General features: G+C 34.3%; 5 protein-coding genes across 5 annotated transcripts; 4 read left to right on the top strand and 1 right to left on the bottom strand.

The window, feature by feature from the left end:
• The first annotated feature begins 151 nt into the window (after positions 1-151).
• On the top strand, positions 152-1,662 carry LOC119836969. Its single transcript, XM_038362444.1, has 2 exons — positions 152-396; positions 583-1,662. The coding sequence occupies exon 2, from the start codon at positions 585-587 to the stop codon at positions 1,437-1,439; it is 855 nt and encodes a 284-aa protein (XP_038218372.1). The 5' UTR covers positions 152-396; positions 583-584; the 3' UTR covers positions 1,440-1,662.
• A 257-nt stretch (positions 1,663-1,919) lies between these two features.
• On the top strand, positions 1,920-5,553 carry LOC119837017 (NF-X1-type zinc finger protein NFXL1-like). The gene has a single exon (XM_038362497.1). The coding sequence runs from the start codon at positions 2,518-2,520 to the stop codon at positions 4,990-4,992; it is 2,475 nt and encodes an 824-aa protein (XP_038218425.1). The 5' UTR covers positions 1,920-2,517; the 3' UTR covers positions 4,993-5,553.
• Positions 5,554-6,130: 577 nt separating this feature from the next.
• On the top strand, positions 6,131-10,859 carry LOC119837054 (transmembrane protein 234 homolog). Its single transcript, XM_038362543.1, has 4 exons — positions 6,131-6,351; positions 9,045-9,187; positions 9,637-9,799; positions 10,065-10,859. Exons 1-4 carry the CDS (start codon positions 6,336-6,338, stop codon positions 10,130-10,132), a joined length of 390 nt encoding a protein of 129 aa, XP_038218471.1. The 5' UTR covers positions 6,131-6,335; the 3' UTR covers positions 10,133-10,859.
• Positions 6,348-8,308, top strand: LOC119837053. Its single transcript, XM_038362542.1, has one exon. The coding sequence runs from the start codon at positions 6,512-6,514 to the stop codon at positions 7,364-7,366; it is 855 nt and encodes a 284-aa protein (XP_038218470.1). The 5' UTR covers positions 6,348-6,511; the 3' UTR covers positions 7,367-8,308.
• Positions 10,860-13,043: 2,184 nt separating the features above from the next.
• LOC119837066 lies at positions 13,044-26,474 on the bottom strand. The gene is made up of 8 exons (XM_038362559.1): positions 26,416-26,474; positions 25,493-25,594; positions 24,601-24,915; positions 24,134-24,324; positions 14,559-16,973; positions 14,244-14,483; positions 13,563-14,168; positions 13,044-13,473 (listed from the first exon to the last, which is right to left on the bottom strand). Exons 3-8 carry the CDS (start codon positions 24,894-24,896, stop codon positions 13,256-13,258), a joined length of 3,966 nt encoding a protein of 1,321 aa, XP_038218487.1. The 5' UTR covers positions 24,897-24,915; positions 25,493-25,594; positions 26,416-26,474; the 3' UTR covers positions 13,044-13,255.
• Between the last annotated feature and the right edge of the window lie 6 nt (positions 26,475-26,480).

Raw genomic sequence — 26,480 nt, 5'->3', positions numbered from 1 at the left:
TCGCATGTTTTTAATCAGTAGGCGACATATTTGCTTAGTCTGTGGATACAATACGCAGTAACTGGTACTAAATCTGTGGACCTGATGATAATATCTAAGAGTTCAGGGGCTTTCCCTGACGGCTGTCAATGAATTGACAATTATGAAATTTTGTATATAATTATTAATTAATGAGAGTACGATAAATCAATTAAATATATTTCTTGAACCTATTTACAAACGGATTGCATTATTGTTGGCATTTTTGCAAAAATGAAACTATGACGTCAGTTTCTTTTATTTTACAAAACATGATTCATTTCCTTATTTGTAGCTTTAGACAACTAAGCTAATAGAGATTTTAAATTAAAATCGGTTTAGTTTAAAGTTTTATTCATCGATAGAATCAAAAAGCAGGTAACATTTATAGATAATTATGTTTATATACATTTATTAATCAAATATTCAGTATTAATAAGACTATTTAAGAATTACACACTTAATATATTCCAGATAAATATTATTTACCACAGTACTAACACAATATACGTTGAGTATGTTGCAAAAGAGACTATAGTAAACGTGAAAAATGTACATTTTCAGAAATGGCCATTGAAACATTTGTCTTCTTTGATATTGAAACCACAGGACTGCCGCAATTTGAAAAGAACAGAACAAAAATAACAGAGCTAACATTTATCGGTGTTTCCCGCAAAGATATAGAAACATGCACGAGTATACCACTTATGAATAAACTATCCTATGTTTTTAATCCAGAAAAAAAAATTCAGTCTGAAGCTGCACGCATCACTGGCTTGTCAAATGCAAATTTAAAAAACCAAGCAACATTCAAAAATAGAATTGATAGTTTGAATTCATATTTAGAACAATTTCCTAAACCAGTGTGTTTGGTTGCACACAATGGAAATAGATTTGACTTTAAAATAATAAGATCAGAATATATTGATGCAAACAAGGATTTACCAATGGAATTGCTCTGCATTGATTCAATGAGTGGCTTCAGAAAAATTATCGATCTATATGAAACTAACATAGCTAGACAAGATGTTCAGAAAGAAACTCCAAACATATCTACGCTGGATGAAAGTTTGTTAACTGATGATGAAGATTGGCCCGAAATGAACACAAGCAAAGAAGATTGGGATGATATTGATAAATTGGTAGAATCATTCGGAAATATGTCTAGTGGTTCTGATAGACATAAATCAAATAAGAAAGACAGTAAAAACTCATTAAAGAATAAAGAAAACAAAGTATCATATAAATTGACAGAATTATATAAAAGGTTTTGCAAAAAAGATCCTATAGAGGCTCATAGAGCGGAAGCTGATTGTATTATGCTTTTGGAATGTGTTCTAGCAACAAAGGAGTATTTTTTAACATGGGCTGATAAAAACTGCAAATTAATTTCTGATATCCAACCACTTGTGCGCAAATAATTTGAATATACATAAGAATGTACACAATTTTATATACGGACTATGATAGTTACAATGAAGAGGTGCTAGGTTCCATACCCTACCTACTCTCTCTGATCTGATTTGTTGAGTTTTTGATAAATTATGTAAAATATTGTAGGTATGCGCGACTTTTGATATTATTTTTATATAATATATTAGTATAGTTAAGTGAAATAATTATTATATTTCTTTGCTTCATTATAGTCACAGACATTATTTAAATTTTTATTATTTTAACTGAATTTTTATAATTGTGATACTATGAGTTCATAGTATAATTAAAATTGGGAAGTTTTAACATTTAAATAAATATAAACAAATAATTGTAAGTAATTTAAAAATGATTGTAAGAATTAGTATATAAAAATTGACTGCTTTAAAAATATACAAAAATGTACATTTATTGCATAGAAATCTGGATATTTTTTAAATTTTATCCTGCCTTATTAACACACAAAAATATGTCACACAAAACACTATGTCGTCCTTCATAAAAGGACTTAGATAGTGTTGATAGTGAAAGAAAAAAAAAACGGGCCAGTAGTTCTTGATATGTTCAAACAAACTCTTCTGCTTTGTAGACATATTTATGTTAGGTAATAGCAGTAACAGGTATAGTCTATGGGTATAGATAAATGTGGATTACAGTGCGTAATATATAAACCAAACAGTACGTATGTACATTTTTTTATAAATAAGTTGCATCTTTCTGCGCAGGCACGTATTTTACAATTGGAAGATATCTTATAATTTTCCTCATATTTCATTTAATACCATTAATATATTTTTTTAATTATAGACTGAATAAAGTGAAATTTTATATGAACACGATATCTTTAAGACATAAACTAAATTGATGACAAGGAACAACGTCACCATAAATTTTATATATCTGTCAATAGTGAATTTGATATTATGTCAATGTCACACTATTCGCCGAAGAAAATCACGAAAAAATTAGTTTTTTTTTAACACAGAATAATGCTGAAATAACAGTTTTATACTAAATTAAGCAATCACCCAAGTAAATTCTTCATAATTAGTGGCAATTTCAATCATGGCGCGGAGATATCGCGATGCGGCCGCAAAATTACAGGAAAATGTTCACAAGCATTTAAAAGAAATGAAAGACCTGTCTTCGTCTGAAGATGAGGAGCCGTATGAGCCGAGCGTCCTGGAAGGTGTATTCCAAAGCTACTGGCGAGGTGGCGGAGACAAGCAGATGCTGAACAGGACAAAGAATCTTCTCGAAGAAGCTTTAAGTGGCCGGTCTGTTACGTGTTTAATTTGTATAGGATCTATCAAGAGAGTCGATGCAATATGGACTTGCGATCATTGCTTTTCTTATTTTCATCTTTTATGCATTCAAAAATGGGCAAATGACTGCACAAGTCTGCGATTAGAGGAGCCTCAGGCTCCGATCGCCGTGTGTAAGCCAAAGAAAATAGAATGGTGCTGTCCGAAGTGTAGGAACTCCTATACGAAAGAGGAGATACCGCGTAAGTACCGATGTTTCTGTGGAAAAACTGATGATCCACCCTATCATCCTTGGTTAGTGCCACACACCTGTGGAGAAGTATGCGGAAGACGCCTGTCACAAGGTGATAATTGCAAACATAAGTGTTTACTGCTCTGCCATCCTGGTCCATGCCCTCCTTGTCCCCAAACAGTAAATGGCATTTGTTATTGTGGCAAAGAACAGAAGAAGGTACGTTGTAGCACAGCAAAGTGGCCTTGTGGCCAGCCATGCAAGAAAAAACTGCTCTGCAAATCTCATAGTTGTAAAAATCTATGTCATGAAGGTGACTGCCCTCCATGCACATATACTAGTCTTCAATGCTGTCTCTGCGGTTCAGAAACTATAAAACGACCGTGCAACGATGTTGAATGGCGGTGTACCAAAGTTTGTGGCAAAGCCTATTCTTGTGGTTATCACAAATGTCAAGAAGTATGTCACGCTGGATCTTGTGGACCTTGTCCAAATTCCGGTTTGAAATCATGCCCATGTGGAGCAAATCAACAATACATAGAGTGTCCTGACACTATAGAAACATGTTTAGGCACATGTGGAAAGAAACATGATGATTGTGAGCATGTTTGTCCGGAAAAGTGTCACAAAGGTCAATGTCCTCCATGTCGAGTACAGATTGAAAAGAAATGTGTATGCTCAACACACACAAGATCATTACCATGCAGCAAGGAATTTAGATGTGAGACAAAGTGTAGAGGCATCAGGCCATGTGGTAAGCATTATTGTGCACGTAAATGTTGTAATGGAAGTTGTCCGCCCTGTGAAAAAGTCTGTGACAAGCCTTTACAGTGTGGAAGGCATAAATGTACCACAATTTGTCATGGTGGGCCATGCTATCCGTGCACAAGGGAAACTAAAATAACATGTAAATGTAAAGAAACATATATCACAGTTCCATGTGGCAGGGAGAAGCATATCAAGCCCCCGAAATGTCATCTACCATGTAAGTTCAAATATAAGTGTGGACACATTGATGAAAACAAACATACCTGTCACTTTGGTACCTGTCCATCATGTAAAGCTATTTGCAAGAAATCTTACAGTAAGTGCGATCACACTTGTGAAGCATTATGTCATGAGTATGTTTCTGTTGTTTTCAAACAAGTGGAAAAGCCAGTGATGCCTTGGGAAGTTCAACCACCGAAAGCTAAGGTTGTTGCTTTGGACTGTCCGCCTTGCAAAACGCCTGTCCCAGTCGTTTGTTTCGGCGAACACGACACAGAGATGCAGCCTTGTCACTCTGCGGCGCGGCGATGTTGTGGCAGAGAATGTGGAAAAGATCTCGCCTGCGGTAATCATAAATGTTCACTTTTATGTCACTTGTACCTTTCAGATCCCAATTATCCAAATGTGGCTTATACATGCAGGCCATGTAATAGAGAGTGTATGAAGCCCCGCCCAGAAAAATGCTTGCATAAGTGTCCAAAACGTGAATGTCACCCAGGATCATGTCCTCCTTGTGAGGTTTTAGAAAGAGTCAAATGCCATTGTGGACTCACAGAGCTATACTTAGCATGTCGTGAATTGATAACTGCCTCTGATGAACAGTTAAGTTGCAAGCAACAGTGTCCAAAGTCACTAGATTGTGGGCATAAATGTAAAAGTATATGCCACAAAGGGCCTTGTGGTGTCAATCAAATGTGTACAAAAAAGACTAAAGTATACTGCCCTTGTGGAAATTTAAAGAAAGAAGCACCATGCAATCTTGTTAGAAAGTCTGAAATTAGTGTAGCTTGTGATGACACATGCGTGGCAAAAAAACTCGCGGTACTCGCTGAAAAAGAGAAAGAGGAAAAGAGACTGAAGGAGTTGGAAGAAGAGAGAAACCGTAGAGAGCTAGCTGAGTATGAATGGAAAATGAGTGGGAAAAAGAAGAAATACAAAGAAAAGAAAGTTGTTGTTAATGAAGACAACAGGAATTTCGTTCAGAAGTATTGGGTTCCTATTTTGTCAATTGTGGTTTTAATTATGTCAGGATGTGTGTATTTATTTATATCTTAGTTATTGATAAACAACAAGATTGACCAGAAATTGTATAAGTTTTACTGTTTAGATTTTATAAGGGTAATTTAATATTTTAATTGTAGCTATTTATTTGAGAATTGGTGATATAAATTTGTATTATTTTATACATTGGACTGAAAGAAACTTTCATCTCATAACAACCCTGTGTGCTTTGTGCATAAAATAATATTCTACTAGTATAACCATGTAAGATATTTTATTTTATGCTTATTCTTAAAGGAAAATTTTTGCAATCTTGATTTGACTTGTATTACTTTATAACATTACATATTAAAAAAACAATTTTTATAGCTCAATTTTATTCTATGTTCTATGTAAATCTTTAGGCACAGATAACATGACACCATACTTTTAAGTTTGGAATTTATTTTTCATTGAAAATTTATTCATATATAATTTATATGTATATAGTTTAGTTTTTATTATGTGGAGAAAGTGGAAGTTGTTTTAAAAAACAAAATGTTACTCAAATTGACAAACTAAGTAAAATATTTTTTTAGTTTGAAGATATATGGTTAACAAAAAGCGAGTTTATGATTTCCTACTTTGCCGTAATGGCAAAATTATTGTATAAGTATTTTGGGAACATAATCAATTTAATTGATTCAGTTAAATAAATATCATCAAAAATATATTGTTTCAGTGTTACAATTAAGAATTTCCTTTTTTGTGCTATTTTTAGGTGTGTACCTGTTTGTTCTGTGCCAATACGAATATATTGAATCCTCGATGGTATGAATATGCCATCGCGGATTCCTTAACGAAAACGAAAACGAAAAAAAGTTAGAAGAGTATGATTTTGTTTTGATAAAATATTTATGAACTCAAAAATGGATATATTTAGATTATTTTTATAGCTTTGTTAAATGGAACGCTTTTATAACGCGCTCATTTCAACACGCTTTGGTGAATTGTGCGTTGTGTAGCATCTAGAAGGGCTCAGCAGGTCAATCTGTGGGACAAATTAAGAGCGCGATCTTGAAACACGACTCTATGACGCTATTGCCGTATATTTATATAACTCTTTGGATGTCGCTCTATTACGTATTCTGTCTGATAAAGCCTTAAATAACAATATATTGTAATGGCAATTTAATGAAAGGGTAGTATAGAAATATGGCAATGCTGAATATGACATTTAATATCAAAGTCAAAACAAGCTCAATGTTTTAAAATAATGTAAATAATAAATATTATCGAATTGTTATCTTAATTTACTAAAAGCGAAAATATTTTCATATTCTCTAATTATATTTCAAATGAGTATTTTTTTATCAATCACAATTTAGTGACGTGCACTTCACTTATTCAAATGAATCATGTTGGAGGGACTAGGTAAGCGCATTATCATTTTTATGAGTCAGTGCTGGAGATAATTTCAAATGCAACATGTACTATAGTAAGAGACGGCGATTATCATTCCGTTAAATTCATAACCGTACGTACAGTACAAAAGGTTTCGAGTGCAGTGTTTGTGTTTACATCCGAATTCAACATGATTCGTGTCGCAACGTACGTGTTTATAGACTTTGAAACCTCGAGCCTCCCTATAGAGGATCATAATAAAACACGTATCACCGAATTGTCTTTCATAGCAGTGAAACGTGCTCATATCCTTGATACCGAGATCGGCGCCGCGCCGCGCGTCCAGCAAAAACTCACCCTGTGTCTTTACCCTGGAAGAATGATAAGTCCAACGAGCACAAAAATAACAAAATTGAGTAACGAATTACTTGAGTATGAAACGACATTTAACGACAATGTGTATAATATATTAAACACATACCTGAACATACTCACTAAACCCATATGCTTAGTGGCTCAAAATGGCCTCAAATTTGACTTTCCAATACTCAAGAATCACTTAAATAAGTTGGGTAAGAGTTTCCCCGCAGATCTTCTATGCGCTGACAGCTACCATTGCTTCTTTGATATATTAGAATGGCAGGATAGTAATGACACTTTAAATATAAACGACTCATCAATAGACAGAACATTTCTTGAGGAAAATTTACTTCAAAAAAATACATTGGTGATGAAATCAATCAATGAATCAACACCTAAACATAGGATTACAGGTAGAGTGGAACCTGCAAATCGTGAAAGAGTGAAAAGAAAATTTGCTTGGAGTGCTGGTGAGAGACCGAAGAAGGGATATAAGTTGGGGCAAATATATGAGAAGTTATTGAAAACACCCTGTCTGGACGCTCATCAGGCTGAAGCCGACTCTTACATGACTTTAAAATGTGCAGTGGCTGTGAAACATAAATTTGTAGAATGGGTCGATAAAAACTTTCACAAATTTTCTGATATAAAACCCATGACTATTGGTATACCAATCGGAGAATAATTACAGTGAATTTAATATTTTCATTTCTATCTTATAATTAAGTTTTTTATTAATATTTTAATTATGATACTTGTATGGGATGCTTCCAAACAATTTTAATGAAGATTGAATTTTTTAAACTATTTATAATTTATATAAATAAATTCAGTTTTATTATATTTTTAGGAATTATATATTGTGTCCCTAATACAATATAGACATTACTTTTTAGGGCTGATCTTTCAATGTCCAAGTGTAACGATTTTAGTTAATATTGAATATTCATTTATTTAATATTCAAGAAAACAGTAAGAAGAATTCAGTAGATGCAAAGAATGTAATACACTCATATGATTTTTTAACAGGCAATTGAAATAGTTGATGGCTAACTAAATGTATATTGTCTAAATAATGCAATAAATCATAAGCAATGTCATCACAATTACTGTGTTTACAGTCCAGAAGGTGTATATTATATATAGGCTCTAAGTAGCTAAAATAATAATAATTTCTTACTTGGAACCCTATGCATGCTAATGGATAATAAAAAAGAGGAAAGGGACTGTTGAAAAATCAACTTAAAAGTCTGATAGTTAAGATTCAAAGATAAACAGTGCAATTTTATTGTGTATCAGTCATTTTGTTACTGTGTAATATGGGCCATATAAATATTTGATGAGAGCATAGCACAATAGCTTTACCTTCATTTAAAATATTGTATGGTTTTGTCATAATTTTATTCTTTTACGTTATTTTCTTTTTATATATACATATTATTTTTAAAATATTTGTGCTCAATATAATTATAGTGTATGTTTTTTATATATGATTAATAAAAGTATGATTTATTGATCTCAAAAGAAATTGAAACCAAATTGGTCTGAAAAATTTTAACATTATTTTTACTTAATGTTTGATCTCAAATTATTTGGTAAATGAAATATAAATTATGCATACATTTTCCTACATTGTTTTATTTAAATTTACATAATTTATTTTCTTCTTTTCGCAATATACATTTAATGTGAAATTTTAATGTTTTTCTTTATTATATTATCAACCTACTTAAAATTTTAACAATCCAAGAATCATTATATACTTAAATACCAAAGTTCATTTGGATACATTTATCAATTTTTAATTTTTTTTATTTAAATGGAATTGTTAAACCGATTACAGAAACGTAACTTTTTAGTGAATGAACAGTTCATTCATTTTTCACTATTATAAACAACATTTTTTTTGTTGGAATGTAACATTCGATCCTTTAGGAGTTTATTCTATTATGATGCAATTTTTGGTAACACGTAAAAAATTATAAAATATTTATAAACCCTTACAATTAAGTCAGTTATATATCTAATACATTGTTACCGGCGGTCCTCGGGGACCAGACCGTGGTCGTGGTTAGTAAAAGATAAAGAAAAATAGACAGTCCCGTGGTTAACCGCGTGACAAACAGAGCCACTCGCATTCATAGTATAAGTAGGGATTAGGGTAGTTTCAGAGGTAAAAATTCAAAATCCCAGCTAAATTCTCTATATCTAATACTATATTATCGATTAAATTTTTATTGTTCTCCTGAGATATCAATACTTCTAGTAATCAGTGTCAAATCACCGTCCCTTTAATGTATGAAACGTTTTTTTTTTAATTTGAATTTATCTTTTTCGTGAGTCTAATTAACCAAATGTTTTAGGACTATTACTATTAACGGGGGTGCTGTGGGGATGCACTAACCCTTTTATCCGCCAGGGCACGAAGGGCCTGCGATCGGTTCGTGCTAATTCTAAGCTCGGACAGGCCTACGCCGAAGTTGTGTTTTTACTGTCAAATTGGAGGGTATGTACACATATTTATACACACAGGCACGCATCACACATGCACACATCCATACACGAGATGCATAATACATACACACACCTATAGATTAACAACGTTTATTAAGTTTTTTTTTTATTGCATTATATTCATTGCCATAAAAAAAAATACATTATTAGGTATATGAATTTAAATTTGGCCTATTTTTGGTAATTTGAAGGCGAACCAGTGTCTTTTGGACATACCATAGCCACACAAAAAAAAAGTATTAAATATATTATATTTATATATTCTGTACACTACTTATATAACTCTGGATTGACTGAACGGATTTTAATGGTTTTCGATTTGTAGGATTTGCCTCCGTTTGTATTTGGATAATAACTTGAAAAACAAAAATGTAATCAAGGAAAGTCTGCCAAATATGTTTCCATAGAAAACGTTCAACCATCATATAAATGTTATACCAGTACGTGGTCCCGTGGCTGGTGAACCAAGCTGGCTCGCTGATATACCTCGCTGCGGTTCAGCGCATGCCGCTGTCAATCGCGGTGCCCGCTGCGAACAGTCTAGCGTTCGCGTTCACAGCGCTGACGGGCGCCGCGGTCGGCAGTGAGGAGCCGCTGGACATGGGTTCGGTTCTATCTATTCTAATACTAGCGTTTGCCCGCGGCTTCGCACGCGTTAAATTCTCGTAAGATTTTCGTAACTATTTTAATAAAACTAAAATATAATTTTGAAATGATTATAAGGTTTTAATGATATAATCTAGAACTAAATTATCCCACTTGCTTATATTTATTTATATAGAAATTATATATTCCTGGTATTTCGAATCAGATAAACTTATTTTACTTGTTAATTCGTCTATGTGAAACTTCTTGTAATTTTTTTGCAGTGGCAATACTCGGCGTCGTGTTAATCGTTGCTGGAACATTCCTTTGTTGCATGGACAACGCCGGGTAGACCACACTCTTCCACACTCTTCTATGGGGATTAGATAATTTCAACTATTTATTAACCAAACAAAACAACAATTATAAAACAATTATAAAATAAATATTACTTAGTAAAGATACGATACGATGACTCAGAAAAAAATCGAAAAACAGACTTAAAATGGTGAAGGAAAACATCGTGAGGAAACCGGCTTATCCAAGAATCAAAAGTTCGACGACATGTGACATCTGCCAACCCGCACTTGGCCAGCGCGGTGGATTATGGCCTGAACCCTCATAGGAGGCCTGTGTCCCAGAAGTGGGAATATATATCTCTTTCATTCTTTTCTGTCTAATGCCGTGCTAGAACTTAATAATCATATAGCTTATTTAGCACTCTAAAAGGTTCAAAGAGTCTAGAAGATTATTCCATCTATAAGCATTTAAATTTGACTACGCTTGTTCTAATACATACCCCTCCCTTGTGTTATTAAATATGTAGTACCTGGATGACCGAGCTTTGTTCGGTTTAACTTCGAGAAGTTAGATTGTTTATAAGCGTTTTTTCCAAGATCGTTTAGGCATTTTTAAGTGAACACGTGCATTAAGAGAAAGAAGAAGCAAACGCTCATTGACTTCGTTACTTAACAACGCCATCTGCTGGAACTTTAATTATTCGCCAAAAAATAGTATTAGTATTACTATTCGCCAATAGATGTCAGGAAGAAAAAATTGTATTAGTATTATTATTCGCCAATAGATGTCAGGAAGAGTCGCTAAGTTTAAGTCGATAAAACACGAATATGACATTTTCTAAAAAAGATTCCTAGCTAGATCGATTTATCGCCTCCGAAACCCCCTATATACTAAATTTCATGAAAATCGTATCAGCCGATTTCGAGATTCCAATTATATATATATGTATATAATTGGAATCTCGGATATATATATAGGTATAAGATAATGTATGAATTACTGTTATAATTTATTGTGTTATAAGAGATATATAGATGGCTTGGAAATATTAATAAACTAATGATAAAAGTAATTACCTCCATTAAAAAGTAGTATTATAATTGTGTAAATATGAAATAGTATTATACTGGAATGTGTCTTAATTGTATGTGATAATATAATGACTAATATAAGAGATTAATAAAAACATATTGTTCAATTGTTTTTTGATTTAGTTGCCCATACTTCAACGATCGACCGTTTTTGGTTTCTGTTACTCTTCTTTAATCGTCTCCTATCAGGTTTTTAAAGAAATATTTAATGTAATCTATTTATTAGTGTCTCATTATATGTGTCGATATGGCATATGTTAATTTTCTTTGACGACCCCTGTGAAAACACAGCAGTAAAACTAAATAATAGTTCTGGTATAATATTATACTATATATGATAATAGTGAGGATTATTTCATATTAATGAAACGAACGAATGTATTAAAATCTTTATTTCTAAACTTACGTACAATTATTGCACAAAAAATAAATCGCGAAAATTACAAAATAGAAAGACACAGGCATGTAAACAAATATTGCAATATTAATTAAATTATTAAATAGAACAATATATTCTTGACTCATCTACTTCGAGTAGAATTTACAATATAATTAAGGTACATAAATGCCTACTTTTAAAGTAGTATTAATTATACTTAACAATAAAATTAATTATTCAGAATGATAATAAATAATTACTTATCGTAAATCATCAAAATACATTTTACACCCAATGTGTTGTAACATATTTTTAAAGCATTAGGTACTAATGGCGACTTGTATTCATATAATAAAAAATAAAAAAGTACTGTATCCCGGAAAACAAGTTTTCTATTTATTGCAGCGCCATCTATTAAATTAATTTTGTAATCCAAACCACTGATATTGTGGGTACTACGCTTATAGTCCCAACAAGCCGTTAAAAAAAATTGTATCAATAAACATACCCAACAGCTAACTTATAAAAATATATATGTCACTTTATTGAAAAAAAAATATTTTTTTTGGTTTAAATAAATATTAACGTCCTAAGTAGTCCTAAAACGTGTGTTTTTTATACATTTCTTGATCGATTTCGGAACGTGTTACTTTTATTATACATAGGTACACAGGTTACATAGGTAATAAAAATAGCACATAATTTCTAAGACAATACTGCCATTTTCTAGACTGACGAAGATAATATTACCTACTTTGCTGAATTCCCCAATTTAATTTTAACATTACATCACAATGCTCTACTGACTCTGACAAAAGCATATTAATGCAGTAATCTATTTACTGAGGTATTATTGCGTGATAATTAAAAAACACCGCTCTCAATGGGTTTGGGTGTTGCTAATAAGCAATAAGGAGAACAACTGACTGTATTATTATTTACTTCATTCAAATAAATCATATCCTTTTTAAACATGGCACGTTGCATTCTTGACCGTTCTAGTGTTCATTAAAACCTTTTGTACCACAAAATACAATGAATTAATGTTCATTAAGTACTGAAGTTTATACCTACTGTTAGGTACTGTATTAAGAATAATATAATTCAAGAAAGGGTGTGTCCTTATTAGTCGCCATTTTTGTAGAGCAGAGATTTTATACTGACAACAGTATAAAGTATATCTCTTTCTCTAATAGCTGTATAACTAATAGTTTGAAAAGGGATTTAAACTCGTGTATTCTTTCGTTGTGTGATCTCGTAATTATAATGCAACTTAAACTAATACTTAATATAATTACATATTCTGAAACCATCATAATACGAGACATACATAGATACAGATTCGTCGCTTGTCGCTACAATTTTAAATTTATTACATTTCAAAATTAACAGCATCTAAATAGCATCACATAAACATATTTTTGCTCTCGTAGTATTTTTTTAAATAAATTTCTTTTAATCTTCTAGATCAACATTACTGATTCTGTGGTGGCCTAAAAATTATATATTAAGAAGAAAGGAGAAAGTGATGTAACGCTGAATTTGTTATGTTCGGTACAAGTAAAAAAATAAGGGATTGTGTCCTAAAAAGTAGTCAATAAATTCAACATTCGTTCAACGTTGAAACGTTTGTTATTTATTTCTTCATTAGTTAATTGCATTTATGTTGTATAACATGGATTTAAAACCTCCGAATGACCTAAAGTTACGTATCAAATCGACAGTTTCTTATAACCTCTATAGCGGTGTATAACCTCTGAATTGACTGTCTAACTGCAACCTCTTCATTCGCTAGATTCTTCCTCTCAGCAAGAAGAGCTTTCGCTCGGTCGGAGTCTCTTGATGCGTTGCGGGTGACGTATGCACTTTCAACTTTCAATGTTGTGTTACGACGATTTAAATCAGCAATTTCTTTTTTTCGAGCTGTGAAAAAAGAAACATGTTATTTGGAAAAATATTTAGATTTCTAATGGAGTAATGGTTGGTTTAGCACTTTTTGTTAAATATCTCACCTGCATCATAGTCTTTATAGTTTTTGATGAAACTTTCGACTCCAGGCCACGGGTTGTTCGAAACTTGGCAGCTGAAATCTCGCACTCGGTCTCCGTTATCATTAACAACTTCCAAACCAGCTGAGCCATTTGATTCATCACATGCATTTGCTACTGCACCTTTATCCAACTCTGTGTTTTTAAACGAAATTAACTTAGATATATTAGGTATATTTATTTCTGTATAATTCGGAATTGAATGTATTTTCGCTTGAATGTTTTCGCTGTCGAAACCGGGATTCAAATCTCGTTTCTTTGTGTCTTGTCCGCTAAAGTGTTTTACACTTATGTTTGCTATTTTCGACAATCTGTTTAGTTCCGAAAAATTCTTTTCAGCCAGCACTTTAATACTGTCTCCACTATCACAGTATGAATCTATTCTCTTCTTGATGAGATTGTTATTTTCGTTGACTTGCTTTTTTATTTCTGTTAAAAGTTTAAGTTGTCCATTCGGATCTAAATTTAGATTATTCGAGTCGAGTTTTATTTGCTTTGTTTGGTTATGATTTTCTACTCCGTTCCGTCTTTTCCTCTCTTTGATAACTTCTTGCCATATCTTCTCGTAGCCTGAAAAATATATGAATCACGAATTAATATTTAAATAGCATAAAAAAATATTGACAATTTATTTATGAATATTACCATCTCTATAATGTTTATTAACATGGGTGAGTTTCAGTTGAGCAAGGAACATTTGTTTCCTTTGTTGCTGAACGTCATTCTCTTCTAAATACATTGGGATTTTCTCATCCATAGATGATTCTTTATTAATTTTTTGACATCGGTCGTCTTTCGTAAGGTAATCTAGTCTACCAGCTGATATATAGGCTGAAGCTACAGAATCTCTCCTTATAATCCTTTCTTGAAGGTCCATTTGCTTATCTGAAAAGAAAAATGAAATATACAATTTTTTGATTTGAAATTAAGAAGGGAAAATTTTAACTCTGTGTTTATCACCTTTATATACATTCTTAGTAGCCAATCTGAAATTGGCGAGAAATTCTTGTTTCCCGTGACCGTTTTCTGTAGATGGACCATATTCTTCAATGATTTTATTATAATCTGCAATATCAATGTCGTCGTAGTCACTATCACTATCAACATCATCAGTGTCGGCCTTTTTTGAAACGAATTCATTGTACATTTCGATTGTCATTTTGTCTGGTGTTACAATGCTTTTAGTGCTGTCCTCTGATGTAGATTTTTTACTTTCTTTGTTATCACGATTTGTCAAGTATTTAAGCCTCCGAATCCTTTTTCTTTTCTCGTAAAGATCTAATGCACTTACTTCTTCAGTTTTAGTTAACTTTGGTCGGATGTTTGTTATTAATATTTTTGGTTGTAGCTTCGTATCCATTTGGCAAGCGAAATATACTTTATCATTTGTTTTGGGATCTAATTGTTTTTGAGTATCTTTACTAACATCTCCAGGCACTTTAGCAGGGTCGCGATTAATAATATGCTGGTTTAATTTATTATCACGATCTATTATCATTGGAACTTGGTATACAATCTGCGGATTAATCATTACTTTTTGGTTAGGTGCTTGGAACAATATATCTGTTTTGTTTTGTTTGTTTGGCAGCTTTTGGACTACGTTATTACTCGATTTAAGTATGTGAACGTCTTTAGTGTCTGTCGTTGATTTCGACTTTGCAGGATTGTCGGTGTTGTTCAAACTTATGTCATGTTGATTATTTTCATTTGGAGGAGTATTGACTTTTGCACTTTCATTGTTAACTTTAACATTATTTTTAAACATCATAACATTGGCTGGAAACTGAACGTTACTAAGATATACAAAATTCGATTGTAAAACAACATTTTTAGGTTGAATTTGTACTGGTTTCTCATTTTTGTTTTTTGTTTTAATTTCTTGTTCTTGCAATGTACCTTGCGTCTTCTCCTTCACGACTATCTTATTGCCATATATTTGGTTTTCAGTGATGAGATTTTCGAAATCATTCTCATCACAGTCACCTTGATGCATTCGTTTAAGTGAAACTACTTTAGACGACGTTCCATTTTCATTGATGAGTTCTTCTTTACACTTTTTTGTTTGGCTCGACGGTCGTGAAGGAGGTTGCGCGTTTTTTTGGTCGATAGTTGTTCTTTGTAGCAACACTTGGGGATTTTGTTGCTGTATTGCTAACAACATCTTTTGGTTTGTGGAATTTTTATTTTGGATCAGTAATATTTGATTCTTTTGCTCATTCATTGATCTGTCATGTAATGAAGTGGACAAATTTGGCTTGCTTATATCTTTAGCATTAAATATAGGACGCGAAGGCAAATTACTCGATCCGCTTTGGTCTTTCTTTAGGTCCATGTTGGATTCAAGTTTGGGATCAGGTTTCCGAAATTGAGTTTCAGCTTGATTAATTACTTCGGCAGCGGATATTAAAGTACTTATACTATTTGCTGATACGGGCGTCTTTATAGTGTCCTTGACATTTTTTTCGTTAATTAGTACATTGCTTTGTATTTCGATTTTCGGAGTTTCCGGCTTGGTGGTGTGAAAAGCAGGATTAAAAGGCTTTTTCATTGGCGCCTGAAAACCTTCTGGAGTACTAGTAACGCACTTCATATCGATTTTACTTATTGGTATACTTGTCTTTAAGCTGAACCTTTCTGCTGGTGTTTTCTTAACTGAATCTTTATTTAAGCCCACTGCAACAGTAGAGCTACAGTCTTCGCTTTTATTTTCTATTTTGGATTCATTTATCTGATTGACTTTTTCCGTAATCGAAGTAGAAACAACCTTGGGAGTAAAATGTTCTTCAAAGTCTGTTTGAGATTTAACTACATCGTCTGGTGGCTTTTCAGGTGGCGTTGCATCAGTTTTCTTATCTTCATTAGCTAAAGGTGTTGCTTCTTTAGTTTGAACAAGGGGATACACGACTTCAGTAGCAGGCTGATCATTTCGTGAACTTGTATTGGGTGGAACAATAACTGGATAGGAGACAGGTTGAAATGCAGAGTATACTGGTACAGAATACATATAACATCCATAATTAGGATAACCTTGCACTTGTTTTGTAGTGGCTACACTAGGACTTGGATTTGGAATGGATGAAGGTGATATTTTTGGGGATTGAGAAATAGATTTGGGAGGAACGAACGCAGGTTTCTCTGGGTATGGCAACGGACTCGATTCTTCGGGTGGTCTAAAAGCTTCCGTAGATTTTGGCATAGGCTGGATAGCAGCTATGGGAATGGTGGAGGGCACCGTGGATTGCAAAGCAGATGGCAAGATCGACGGCGGCGGTAAAGATGGTGCTGAAGACACTATGGGAGGTGGTAGCGTGTCTGCCGATGGTGTTCTCTCCTCAGTTGTTGGTAGCACTGGTTGGACTGGCTTGTTCAGTCTCCCTGTAATATATATAGAAATATATTAGTATATTACAAATACTCGACTGTCTGCGGGCTGAAAAGTTGGTTCGTTGATGTATGATCCACATAAATTTTTTTCTTATCTGTTTGAAGTGGTTATAAAAGTTAAAGCAGTTACTAAGTATCCGTAAGATATATTACAAACAGGATTAGGTTTTGCAAATAAAATACTATAAAGCTTGCGTTTAATGCAAACACACACGCCATTAATGATAACTACTAATATGATATATGAAAACTATCATCATTTATTCAATCTTCTGATTCATTATACAATTAATTTATTTATGATAATTGCAATAAAATAAAATAATCAAATAAATCACAAGTTAATGTCTTCTCTCTTTTCTTGATATAGATATCGATTTTTAATTTTTATGTACATGTGATGTCACGAGTTAATTGTGTTTTATTGTCTATTGCGCTTATTACATAGCTTCACTAAATTTAGAAATTAGAAGCTTCTGATCACACTGTCGTCAATTTAGGTATTTAATTAGACAATTTATTCAAAAGCAAAATACAAGAAAGTTTAAGTGCAAAAGAAAGACTACTGTAAACTGTGGTAACAGAACATTCTTATTAGGATTTAAAATTAAATTTTTAATCATCCCAAACTCTACTAACAAAAGTTATTAAATTTATAAAAATATTAGGCTATTTATGTAAGCCCTGTACCTATAAGTATTTCAAAAGTTGTTTGAAGAAAGTAAGTTCGATGGCTTCTTAATGGTTCATTCAGTCATCCTATTTTCTAAATGTAGAATCTAACTCGCAGAATGATTTCACTTTCCTAAATTCAGGGACGACTGAATTAAGATATCTAAATTAAAAAGTGTAATATGCGCATATGTTTCTAGCAAGTGTTATGGCGGCTTTTCAATAAAAATTGGCAATATTCGAATTCACATTATGTCAATATATTGTGGTTCTTACTGTGTACCTATATAAGAATCGAAATGACAACCTACTTTGAATTTCTACTCGTTAATAATATATCGCAATATATTGCATGAATGGTTAATTCCATTGTAATTTGGTATATTATCAACTGTGTAGATACCTTTATTGTTTGAATTAAACCACAATTATTTGTTGAATAGTTTTATCACTCGTGTCAAGTCATTTATGGTCATCTGACTGGCATCTATTATCTGAAGATAATATTTACCTATCGGATAAAAATCTTTTTAACTTTAAAGATACGAACTAAAATTGAATAGTAGTAGTGTATACTATTAGAAACTCATGTTTTAACATCATCATCATTTCATAACTAAAAGAACCTTATTAGGACGCTGTGGCGAGGTACTGGTCGAAGCATCGGAGAAGTGAATATTGAAACGGATAGTACATCAATAGGGAGCGGTTTTAAAACACATCTCCGATTTTCCTCCTTATTAGGCCGCACAGGTTAAATTAAAATATATTGACGATTCTTGGGGGGATTGAACCCCTAGGACTTTGGCTACACTCAGGGAATCATGAGCAATGCAATTTTATCTTTATATATTAATCCTTACTGGGTACTGGTTATTATCGATATAAAAAATATTTGTATTTTTGTATTTCAATGTGTTTTCACGTAAAAACTATTAGACGGATTTTATTCATTATCTTAAGATTATTCAAAATGTATGTAGGTATGTACCATGTCACGAATTTCAATTTTTCGACGGATTACAATCTTGCAAGATAGAATATTATGTGTGCGATGTTACTGTGACATAGGTATACGTTAGGTATAACACCACAGGTCTAGTACAAAAAATGAGGTTTCATAAATCATGTCATGTATGAATCAATAAAAAATGTAAAGGTCACGTTTGTTATTTTGTGTGTTAGTTTGTATTAGATATTATATATTATATTTAAATAAATAAATAAATAAATAAATACCTAATCCCGGTTTTTAATGAAACAATTTCAAAAATTCCTCTCTAAGCCAAGCCCTGCATATTTCTTGTGAAATGGGCCGCACGGGTCAGCTGATCATAAATATTCGAAATAAAAGGTTGTGTATAGTTCGTAGTGTATCGTTAAAATTGCTTCGTGTCATAAAAATTCCCCCAAAGTTAGAGTATCTTTCGAAAATTTCCTCCTCGTTATTTTTTCACCTACACTCCAAAAAAAGTATTCTTTTCTTCTAAGTTTTTTTTTGTATTTTATCATTAAGTGACTTTTCCAAAGTGGAATCTGTTATATAATGTATAACCAAGCTCATGCAGCTCCCAATAAATATGTAACTAAGGCTATTTATGATTAGCTTGTACCGGGATTCGAACCCAATAGTGCTATTTTTATAGCGCATCCTTATAGTGCTTATTTGTGTTATATGCCAAATATTATCTAATGTAAAATAAAAATACTTTCTCTTAATTTAAATCTTTATTATCGACACAACTCCATCACGCAGACGCCACGCCGAAGAAAAACCCGCCGACGAAACCGACTGAAAAACAGCTATTTTTCTTCACAAATCGCAGGATCTTATCAATCAGTTCCTGACTATGGCCCATGGCTTCTCGAATTTTCTCCCAATTCACGTTTATATAACCTAATTCTGTTGCGAAATGTAGAAGAATGATACTACCTCCTAAACCGAATGCTGCAGTTCTCCCCACCTTTGTGGCGCCCACTCCGGCCACCCATCCACTTATTGTCCCCAACACGAGATCCTTACCGTTACTCTTATTGATCTTATTTACAGTTGCGTCGAAAAACGTGTCCTCAGGCTTCGAATCCTTTTTTGTAAAGTTGCGTAAATCGAAATCAGCGGGTATGGGTTTGGCCATACGTGTACATTTTCTAAGCAACTGATATAGATTATTTTTATTTAGAATTTTTTTGTTTACGTTTGATCAGGGTTTGATAGATTTTGGCAGAAGAGTGTCTTTAGCCATAAATATCGCTCTATGCTTCGCAGACTAAAGCTTATACTACACTGGACATTGGCGCAGTCCCTGGAGCAATTAGGTAACAAACAGAATATAAGTGAAGAACTATAGCTTATGTGTTTTTAAATTTATGTCATGAGTCAACAAATAAGTACGCTTATGATAATATACCTATTAGAATTTTGACGCTTGTTTTTTCTACTTATATGTGTGTTAGTGTATATTTCAGTTGAAAAAAATTTAATGTATATTATGAGAAAATTAATAAATAGCTTCTCTCACATGCATATAAGATTTAAATCCTGACTACTCATATTTCAATTTCAGGCTGTACTTGTTGATGTACCATAGACAGAAAAAAGTATAAATAGTAAAAATAATTATCTGTTACGAAAACATCCTAGTAATTTATTCACTTTTAGTATGTATTTTTCATGTACGTATATAAGTAGACAGACATTTCAAGCAGAATTGTAATATATTAACTCGCCATTGCCCGCGGATTCAAGTAAACAGTACTAAAAGCGCAATGTATCGGAACTTATAAGCGATTAAAATACGCATCATAAAAATTTATCCTCGCCATATCCTCCAATCAGTATGAGACTAATACCATTATAAAAAGTATCCTTTGTCACTATTTTCTATTCTTTAAACACCACAACTACAGCTCCATTGAGACGTGAAAGAAAGAAACAAACAGATAAACACTTTCGGATTTATGATAAGTTTTTTAAACGATCATAAAAAACCATTAATTTTTCAATCTTTGATCTTATTGTAGATAATAGATGGCGCATAGCAGTAAATTCTTATTCACTCGATTAGTCGTATCCATATTGATGAAATGGTGTTTAAGGGTAACTCATATGTGTATTTAAAAGATTATGTTTAAGTGCAAACCTAAAGGTGTATCATATTTCAGTCTTGTACTATCGTTATTTGTGTGTATCAACAGTCAGTACAGTGATACTCTTTATTCTTCAAAAAAAATTGAAATAAATACTAATTATTAATTCGTAATAATATTCATAATTCGTTTATAAATCATTTTCTCTAAAAAAGTCTCAGAAGATAAAATGATAGTTTTCACATGTCTCCTCATTAGTTCACTACTACAGTAGATGGGGCATAAACAGAAAGAGGGCCTTAGAACCTCCAGCGCAACAGGTTGATTTTAAACGCTTTACTGGTAGCATCTTGATTTAAATCTATTTAATAAACATTATATATTAGTGAAGTGGAAAAAAGTGTGTTTTCGTATTAACTCTTTCTCACCTTCATTCACTGCAGTAGTAAAGCAACGATCGAACAATCGCAAACTCCATCTGTAAATAGCACACAAACGCTAACTACACTACCCAAAGCAGCGGGTCAGGAGGTGGGGGTGGTCAAACGAAAAAAAAATAAAAGCATGCAAACTTCAATTTCACTGATTGTATTTTTCAATAAAATCATCATTTTTTTCACTTGTTAGGTATTGTCCATATCATAACTAACTATATATACATAGCTAAATGCTTCGCTTATAAAACAAAAATTATTGAACACCTATTACGAGCTATAATTATTAATAACTATCTAAATAAGAGGTTTCACGTAACATTAGTTTGCCGTACGGGCAGTGTCGTGTCGTGGTCGTGTCGCCGCACTGCATACGACATTTATCACAAATGCAGTATCGGAAAGCGTAGCCTGTTCACATCGTGCGACATTTTCATCGTAGACTATAAATAACTACGACGTAATAAAACATACGTATCATCAAATTGATTTTAACAAAAAATAAAAACAGCTGTAAAAAAACAATACATTAAATTTATGCATCATACAAAAAATAGGCCATTTGCTATTTTAATTAGCGAACAACGAACCAACGCACAGACGGACAGACAGACAGACAGACAGACTCATCCAAAGCTTCCCTTCACAGAGAGATCACTTCGAATTAAATAAGTACATAATATCGTTGCATTCATACAACTATACACATAATAGCGTTTGTTCATATCATAAATGATTTTATATACACATTCATTAAAAACCCCACAATTGAAATAGGCACATAGAATTATCGAATGCGTTATAAAAATTGGTGAAACTTTACCAAAATGTATTCAAGAATTTGGTCAAACTTGGAGTTTTCAAATATAAAAAAAAATCGAATCGTGTTTTGTAAAAAAATCCGTGAAAAATGTAAATTAACGAAATCTTAGTTTGAAATATCTTGGGCTATCTTCTATCGAACGATCGATATAAAATAGAAAAACTATTTTTCTCATACATTTCCCACCAATTCTACAAAACATCGAAACGATATATGTGCGCCGCCAGTGATGTCATAAACATTTTTTTAACAAAATTTCTCATGAATACATTCATCTCTTTCTTCTATTTCGTTAAATATGATATGGCATTATTTTTCCGGTGATTTTTAATGATAAATGACTACTTTTAAAGACGAATTCTCTAATGCGACGTTAAATAAATCGTGGACGGATGCATTTTATAATAAATAAAAATAAAAAAGATTTTTACAAAAAACTTCATTTTCAAGAAAATTTTAGTAGATCTGTTACTAGAATTTACTTCAAAATGATTTCTAAAAAATATTTTCATGTTTGTGAACGATATTGTTAAGAAAATAAAAAAAAAATGAGATAATACGAGTCAAAAATCTAAATAAAGCCATTTTTATAGTTTTGCAAATGGCCGCACCTCATCGTGGCGCTGCCTATAATTATCTATTAACATATATATATTTATCAATAACAATAAAAGTGCCTCAAAATCAATTATCATTCGAGAATTCGGCTTCAAATAATCAAAACGACAGTCGCGTACACAAGTCATTTTAATAATTTTAAGAAAGAACCGTAATATAAGGAGATAAATCCTAATACGCATTATATCATAAGACACTCGATTCCTTTGTCACATTTTATATATATTTTTATATATTTCTACGCTTATAACACCACTGCCAGCGCAGCCGGCGGTTCGTTGGTTGTCACTTAGGCTAACATGATATAATCTGCTCCAGGCAGTAAGTATAACGCGTGTAGGAACTTGCTACATGTATTGCACGCGGCGTTGCGCGGGGCGGCCCCGCCCTTTTATTTTCTATATAAAAAAATACAATAAAATAATAACGTCCTTTTTTGTTCGCGATTGTACCGTACATTGATTATATAAGGAAGAGAAAAAGGTTTAAGGAAAACGTTTTAAAAGAAAGATTGAAAATAGAATTCTGGAATAAAACTTTTTGGCATATTAACGATTTCATTCACGACTGTACCTTTCTGAAAATATAGTAAATTAATAGTTGTATAAACGACCAGAGAAAAGAAAAAACATCACGAGATTTTTCAGTGAAAACCGCTATAAGAATCAACGGGAAACGGGCAAGGAATTTTTTTATTTGCTATCTAAATTTTGTACCGTAAGGTTGGCAGCAAATCGTTAGTTATTTTTTTTTTTAATAAATTTTTTATACATTTTATATGTTTACAATATATATATAATTACACGACAGTATCAGTTATTATTACATAGCTTTGTCATTTTTTTTATCTGAATTTGCCAAATATAAAATCTGTAGGGCTGTCGAATTGATTAAAGTTACAAAACCAAATGGTTTTTTATTCGTTACGGGTATAATTATTATTTCCGTCCTATTTATGCTAATATGTATAGGGTTGTCAATTTACATTTTTTAAAAAACTAATTTTTATACACTTTTGTTTGTCACCGCTGTTAGGGTTGGCAGTTGACAATTTATGGCGGCAATGCGATTACACTGCATGGCATTTCGAGAAATTTGTAAGCTCACATATGTCATACAGTATTATCATCCAGGGCTGTCACTAGTCGATTTATTTGGGCGAAGTTAAATTAACAAAACCGCTTCAACTCCACCCGCCCGGTGGCAGAGGATGCCTCTTCATACATGTATATTCATGAGAGATCAGGGTTGCCAACCGCGAACAATGCAAGCAGCCTACGTATCCACCGGAGCTAGCTCCCTAGGAGCGTACACGATGCGCTTTGACCGATCCGCGCGTCCACTGGTGCCTATCCATACGTTGCTACGGTATGAGAGATCCGTCAGGGCGCGGCTAGGGCGCGGCGAGGGCGCGGCTAGGGCGCGGCGAGGGCGCGGCTAGGGCGCGGCGAGGGCGCGGTCGGGGCGCGGTCAGAGCGCGGCGGGCGGGTGCGGCGCGGGCTCGGCGGGCGGCTCACCCGGCTCGTCGTCGCGCTCGTACGCGTAGGGGCGGTAGGGCCGGTACAGCAGCGGCGGCGGCGCGCGCGCGCCCGCCTCGCGCCGCGCCTCCTTCTCCCGCGCGAACCGCTCGCGCTCCCGCTCCCGCTCCCGCTCCCTCTCCCGCTCCCGCTCCCTTTCCCGCTGCTCCTTCTCGCGCTGCTCGCGCTCTCTGGAACGAGATTCATGGCAACGAATTTGAGACACACTGAGATTACATAAAATAACTGGATTTCTTGATGCTATTAAGAAGCAACGAATTGAAACAAGTTTATTTATTTACCAAATATACCAAGTATAAAAAATATGGGCTAAAACCATACTGGAGTAAATCCGGCTCGAAGGATCTAAATGAATGTATGAGTAATGTAGAATTTTTTAATTTACATTTAAATGATACGGTATAATTAGCAACATAGCAACATACAACACATAGGTCTGCGCTCACCTCTCTCTCTCCCTCTCCCGCTCCCGCTCTCGCTCTCGCTCCCGCTGCAGCGCGATCTCCTTGTCCCGCTCGTCGTGCAGCGCGTGTGCGTGGTGCGGGTGCTGCGGATGCGGCGGGTGCGGCTGGTGCGGCGTGTGCGGCGCGTGCGGCTGGTGCGGCTGGTGCGGCGCGTGCGCGGCGTGCGCGTGCGGGTGCACGAGCGGCAGCGGCGGCGCGAGCGGCGGGTACAGCGCGTAGGGCGGCAGCCAGCCCACGCCCATGCCCACGCCGCCGCGAAACACCCGCTCCAGGTACATCTGCTCCTCCGCCGCTAGCCTGAACACGCGTGAGCGACACGTAGCGTCAGCAATTGTGGTACGCGAAGTGTGAAGTGAGAGTTATACGTTTGACGTGAAGTTCGAGCTACATAAAATTCAGCGCGAAAATTTGTGTCAAATTGTATTTTGCATCAAAAAGTCGTTGCAAATATATCTGTTTGCGCAACTGTTGCAGCGGGTGTACGGATGCTCAAACGTTTTTTGGAAAAAATTTAATACCCTAAGTAAGTATTCTAGTTAAAGTATGTCTTTTGAGTAAAGTGGACTCGCTATAAGCCTGTAAATGTTGTCTTCAATATGACTCTTTTGAAATAATTTTTCTATGATAAAAAAATACAAAAATTTTTAATAAATTTATGAAACATCTGATCGAATACATGGGATTTCATTTTTGGTATGATGTGTACATAATTATAAGGAGTTTACCACAAAAGTGTTTTTGTGTGCGTTCGTACATGCGTGCATGTGTGTGCATGCATGTGCGTGAGTGCGTGCGTGTGCGTGTGAGTGTGCATGTCCGTGTGTGAGTGTTAGTGTGCGTGTGTGCGTGTGTGCGTGCGCGTGTGCGGCGTCACCTGTACTGCAGCGCGGCGCTGGAGTAGAGGCCGGGGTGCGCGTAGGGCGAGTAGGCGGCCGGCTCCAGCAGCGGGAACGAGGCCGCCGCCGGGTGCGCCAGCCTAGCGGAGCATACACAGTGAGACTGCGGTGCGCGAATGGCTACGAATTGGCTATAATCGACCGAAAATTGCGCTTTGTTGTTCTACTTGTTGATTGTACACGTGATGTAGAGCCCAGTGCCCTTTTGCAGAGTATTTGTTTAATACGAATTTTGCTATATCAAGTCAATTTATGCATATTTCCCCTGGCAGTTGAACCCAGGGCCCCTCGATTCGACGCTCACATCTTCATAGTGGTATATACTATATTATATGATATAAGAGAAGCTATATTTTAATAGATATAAATATATATAATCTATATATAACAGAAGGTTTCAAGAGAAGGACTCTTATCATGTTTTTTATCATAGCTGACAAACACACCCTTCATTTTGCAATATGTGTCAGAAAATCCACCTAAAAAATAAAGGACCGATTTGCTTAAACTTTATATGCAGACAGATCATAACCAAATTGCAAATTAATAAAAATCGTTTCTAACTTACGTTTTAACAAAACTGTACACACATTGTTATTTACTTTTTTTTATGTTACAGTCGGCAATGGAGCTGGTGGGACGCCTAATGGTAGTCGCTACCACCGCCTATGAACATTTAGAGAGGCATAAGGTCCATTGTAGACCTTACGCCTCTACAAATGGATTGCCGACTTTTTGGGAAGGGATTGAGAAAGGATTGGCGATAGGAATAAAGGAAAGAACTGGGAAGGGTAAGGAAAAGGATATGGGCCTCAGGTTTACTACAATAAATTTAAATGAATTCAAAGATACTTTAGAGACTGATAATGACGATGATGATGATGATGAACACATAACTCACCTGTCGTCCGGTCGGTACGGCTGGAAGCCGCTGGCCGGCAGGTGGTGCGGCGAGGCGCGCTTGGC

Source organism: Zerene cesonia, chromosome 26 (assembly GCF_012273895.1).
Source record: "Zerene cesonia ecotype Mississippi chromosome 26, Zerene_cesonia_1.1, whole genome shotgun sequence".
Lineage (NCBI taxonomy): Eukaryota > Metazoa > Arthropoda > Insecta > Lepidoptera > Pieridae > Zerene > Zerene cesonia.
Note: the sequence above shows the minus strand (reverse complement) of the source record. Positions and strands in the feature narration are given on the sequence as shown.

Bases quoted from the DNA above. Each gene is read 5' to 3' on its own strand.
- LOC119836969 (XM_038362444.1), top strand. From the start codon at position 585: ATGGCCATTGAAACATTTGTCTTCTTTGATATTGAAACCACAGGACTG.
- LOC119837053 (XM_038362542.1), top strand. From the start codon at position 6,512: ATGATTCGTGTCGCAACGTACGTGTTTATAGACTTTGAAACCTCGAGC.
- LOC119837066 (XM_038362559.1), bottom strand. From the start codon at position 24,896: ATGTACCTGGAGCGGGTGTTTCGCGGCGGCGTGGGCATGGGCGTGGGC. The intron at 24,325-24,600 runs GTGAGCGCAGAC...ATCTCGTTCCAG, and splicing joins CGGGAGAGGGAGAGAGAGAG to AGAGCGCGAGCAGCGCGAGA. The intron at 13,474-13,562 runs GTGAGATATTTA...CTTTTTTCACAG, and splicing joins CTATAAAGACTATGATGCAG to CTCGAAAAAAAGAAATTGCT.
- LOC119837054 (XM_038362543.1), top strand. The intron at 9,188-9,636 runs GTATGTACACAT...ATGTTATACCAG, and splicing joins TTTTACTGTCAAATTGGAGG to TACGTGGTCCCGTGGCTGGT. The intron at 9,800-10,064 runs GTTCGGTTCTAT...ATTTTTTTGCAG, and splicing joins TGAGGAGCCGCTGGACATGG to TGGCAATACTCGGCGTCGTG.
- LOC119837017 (XM_038362497.1), top strand. From the start codon at position 2,518: ATGGCGCGGAGATATCGCGATGCGGCCGCAAAATTACAGGAAAATGTT.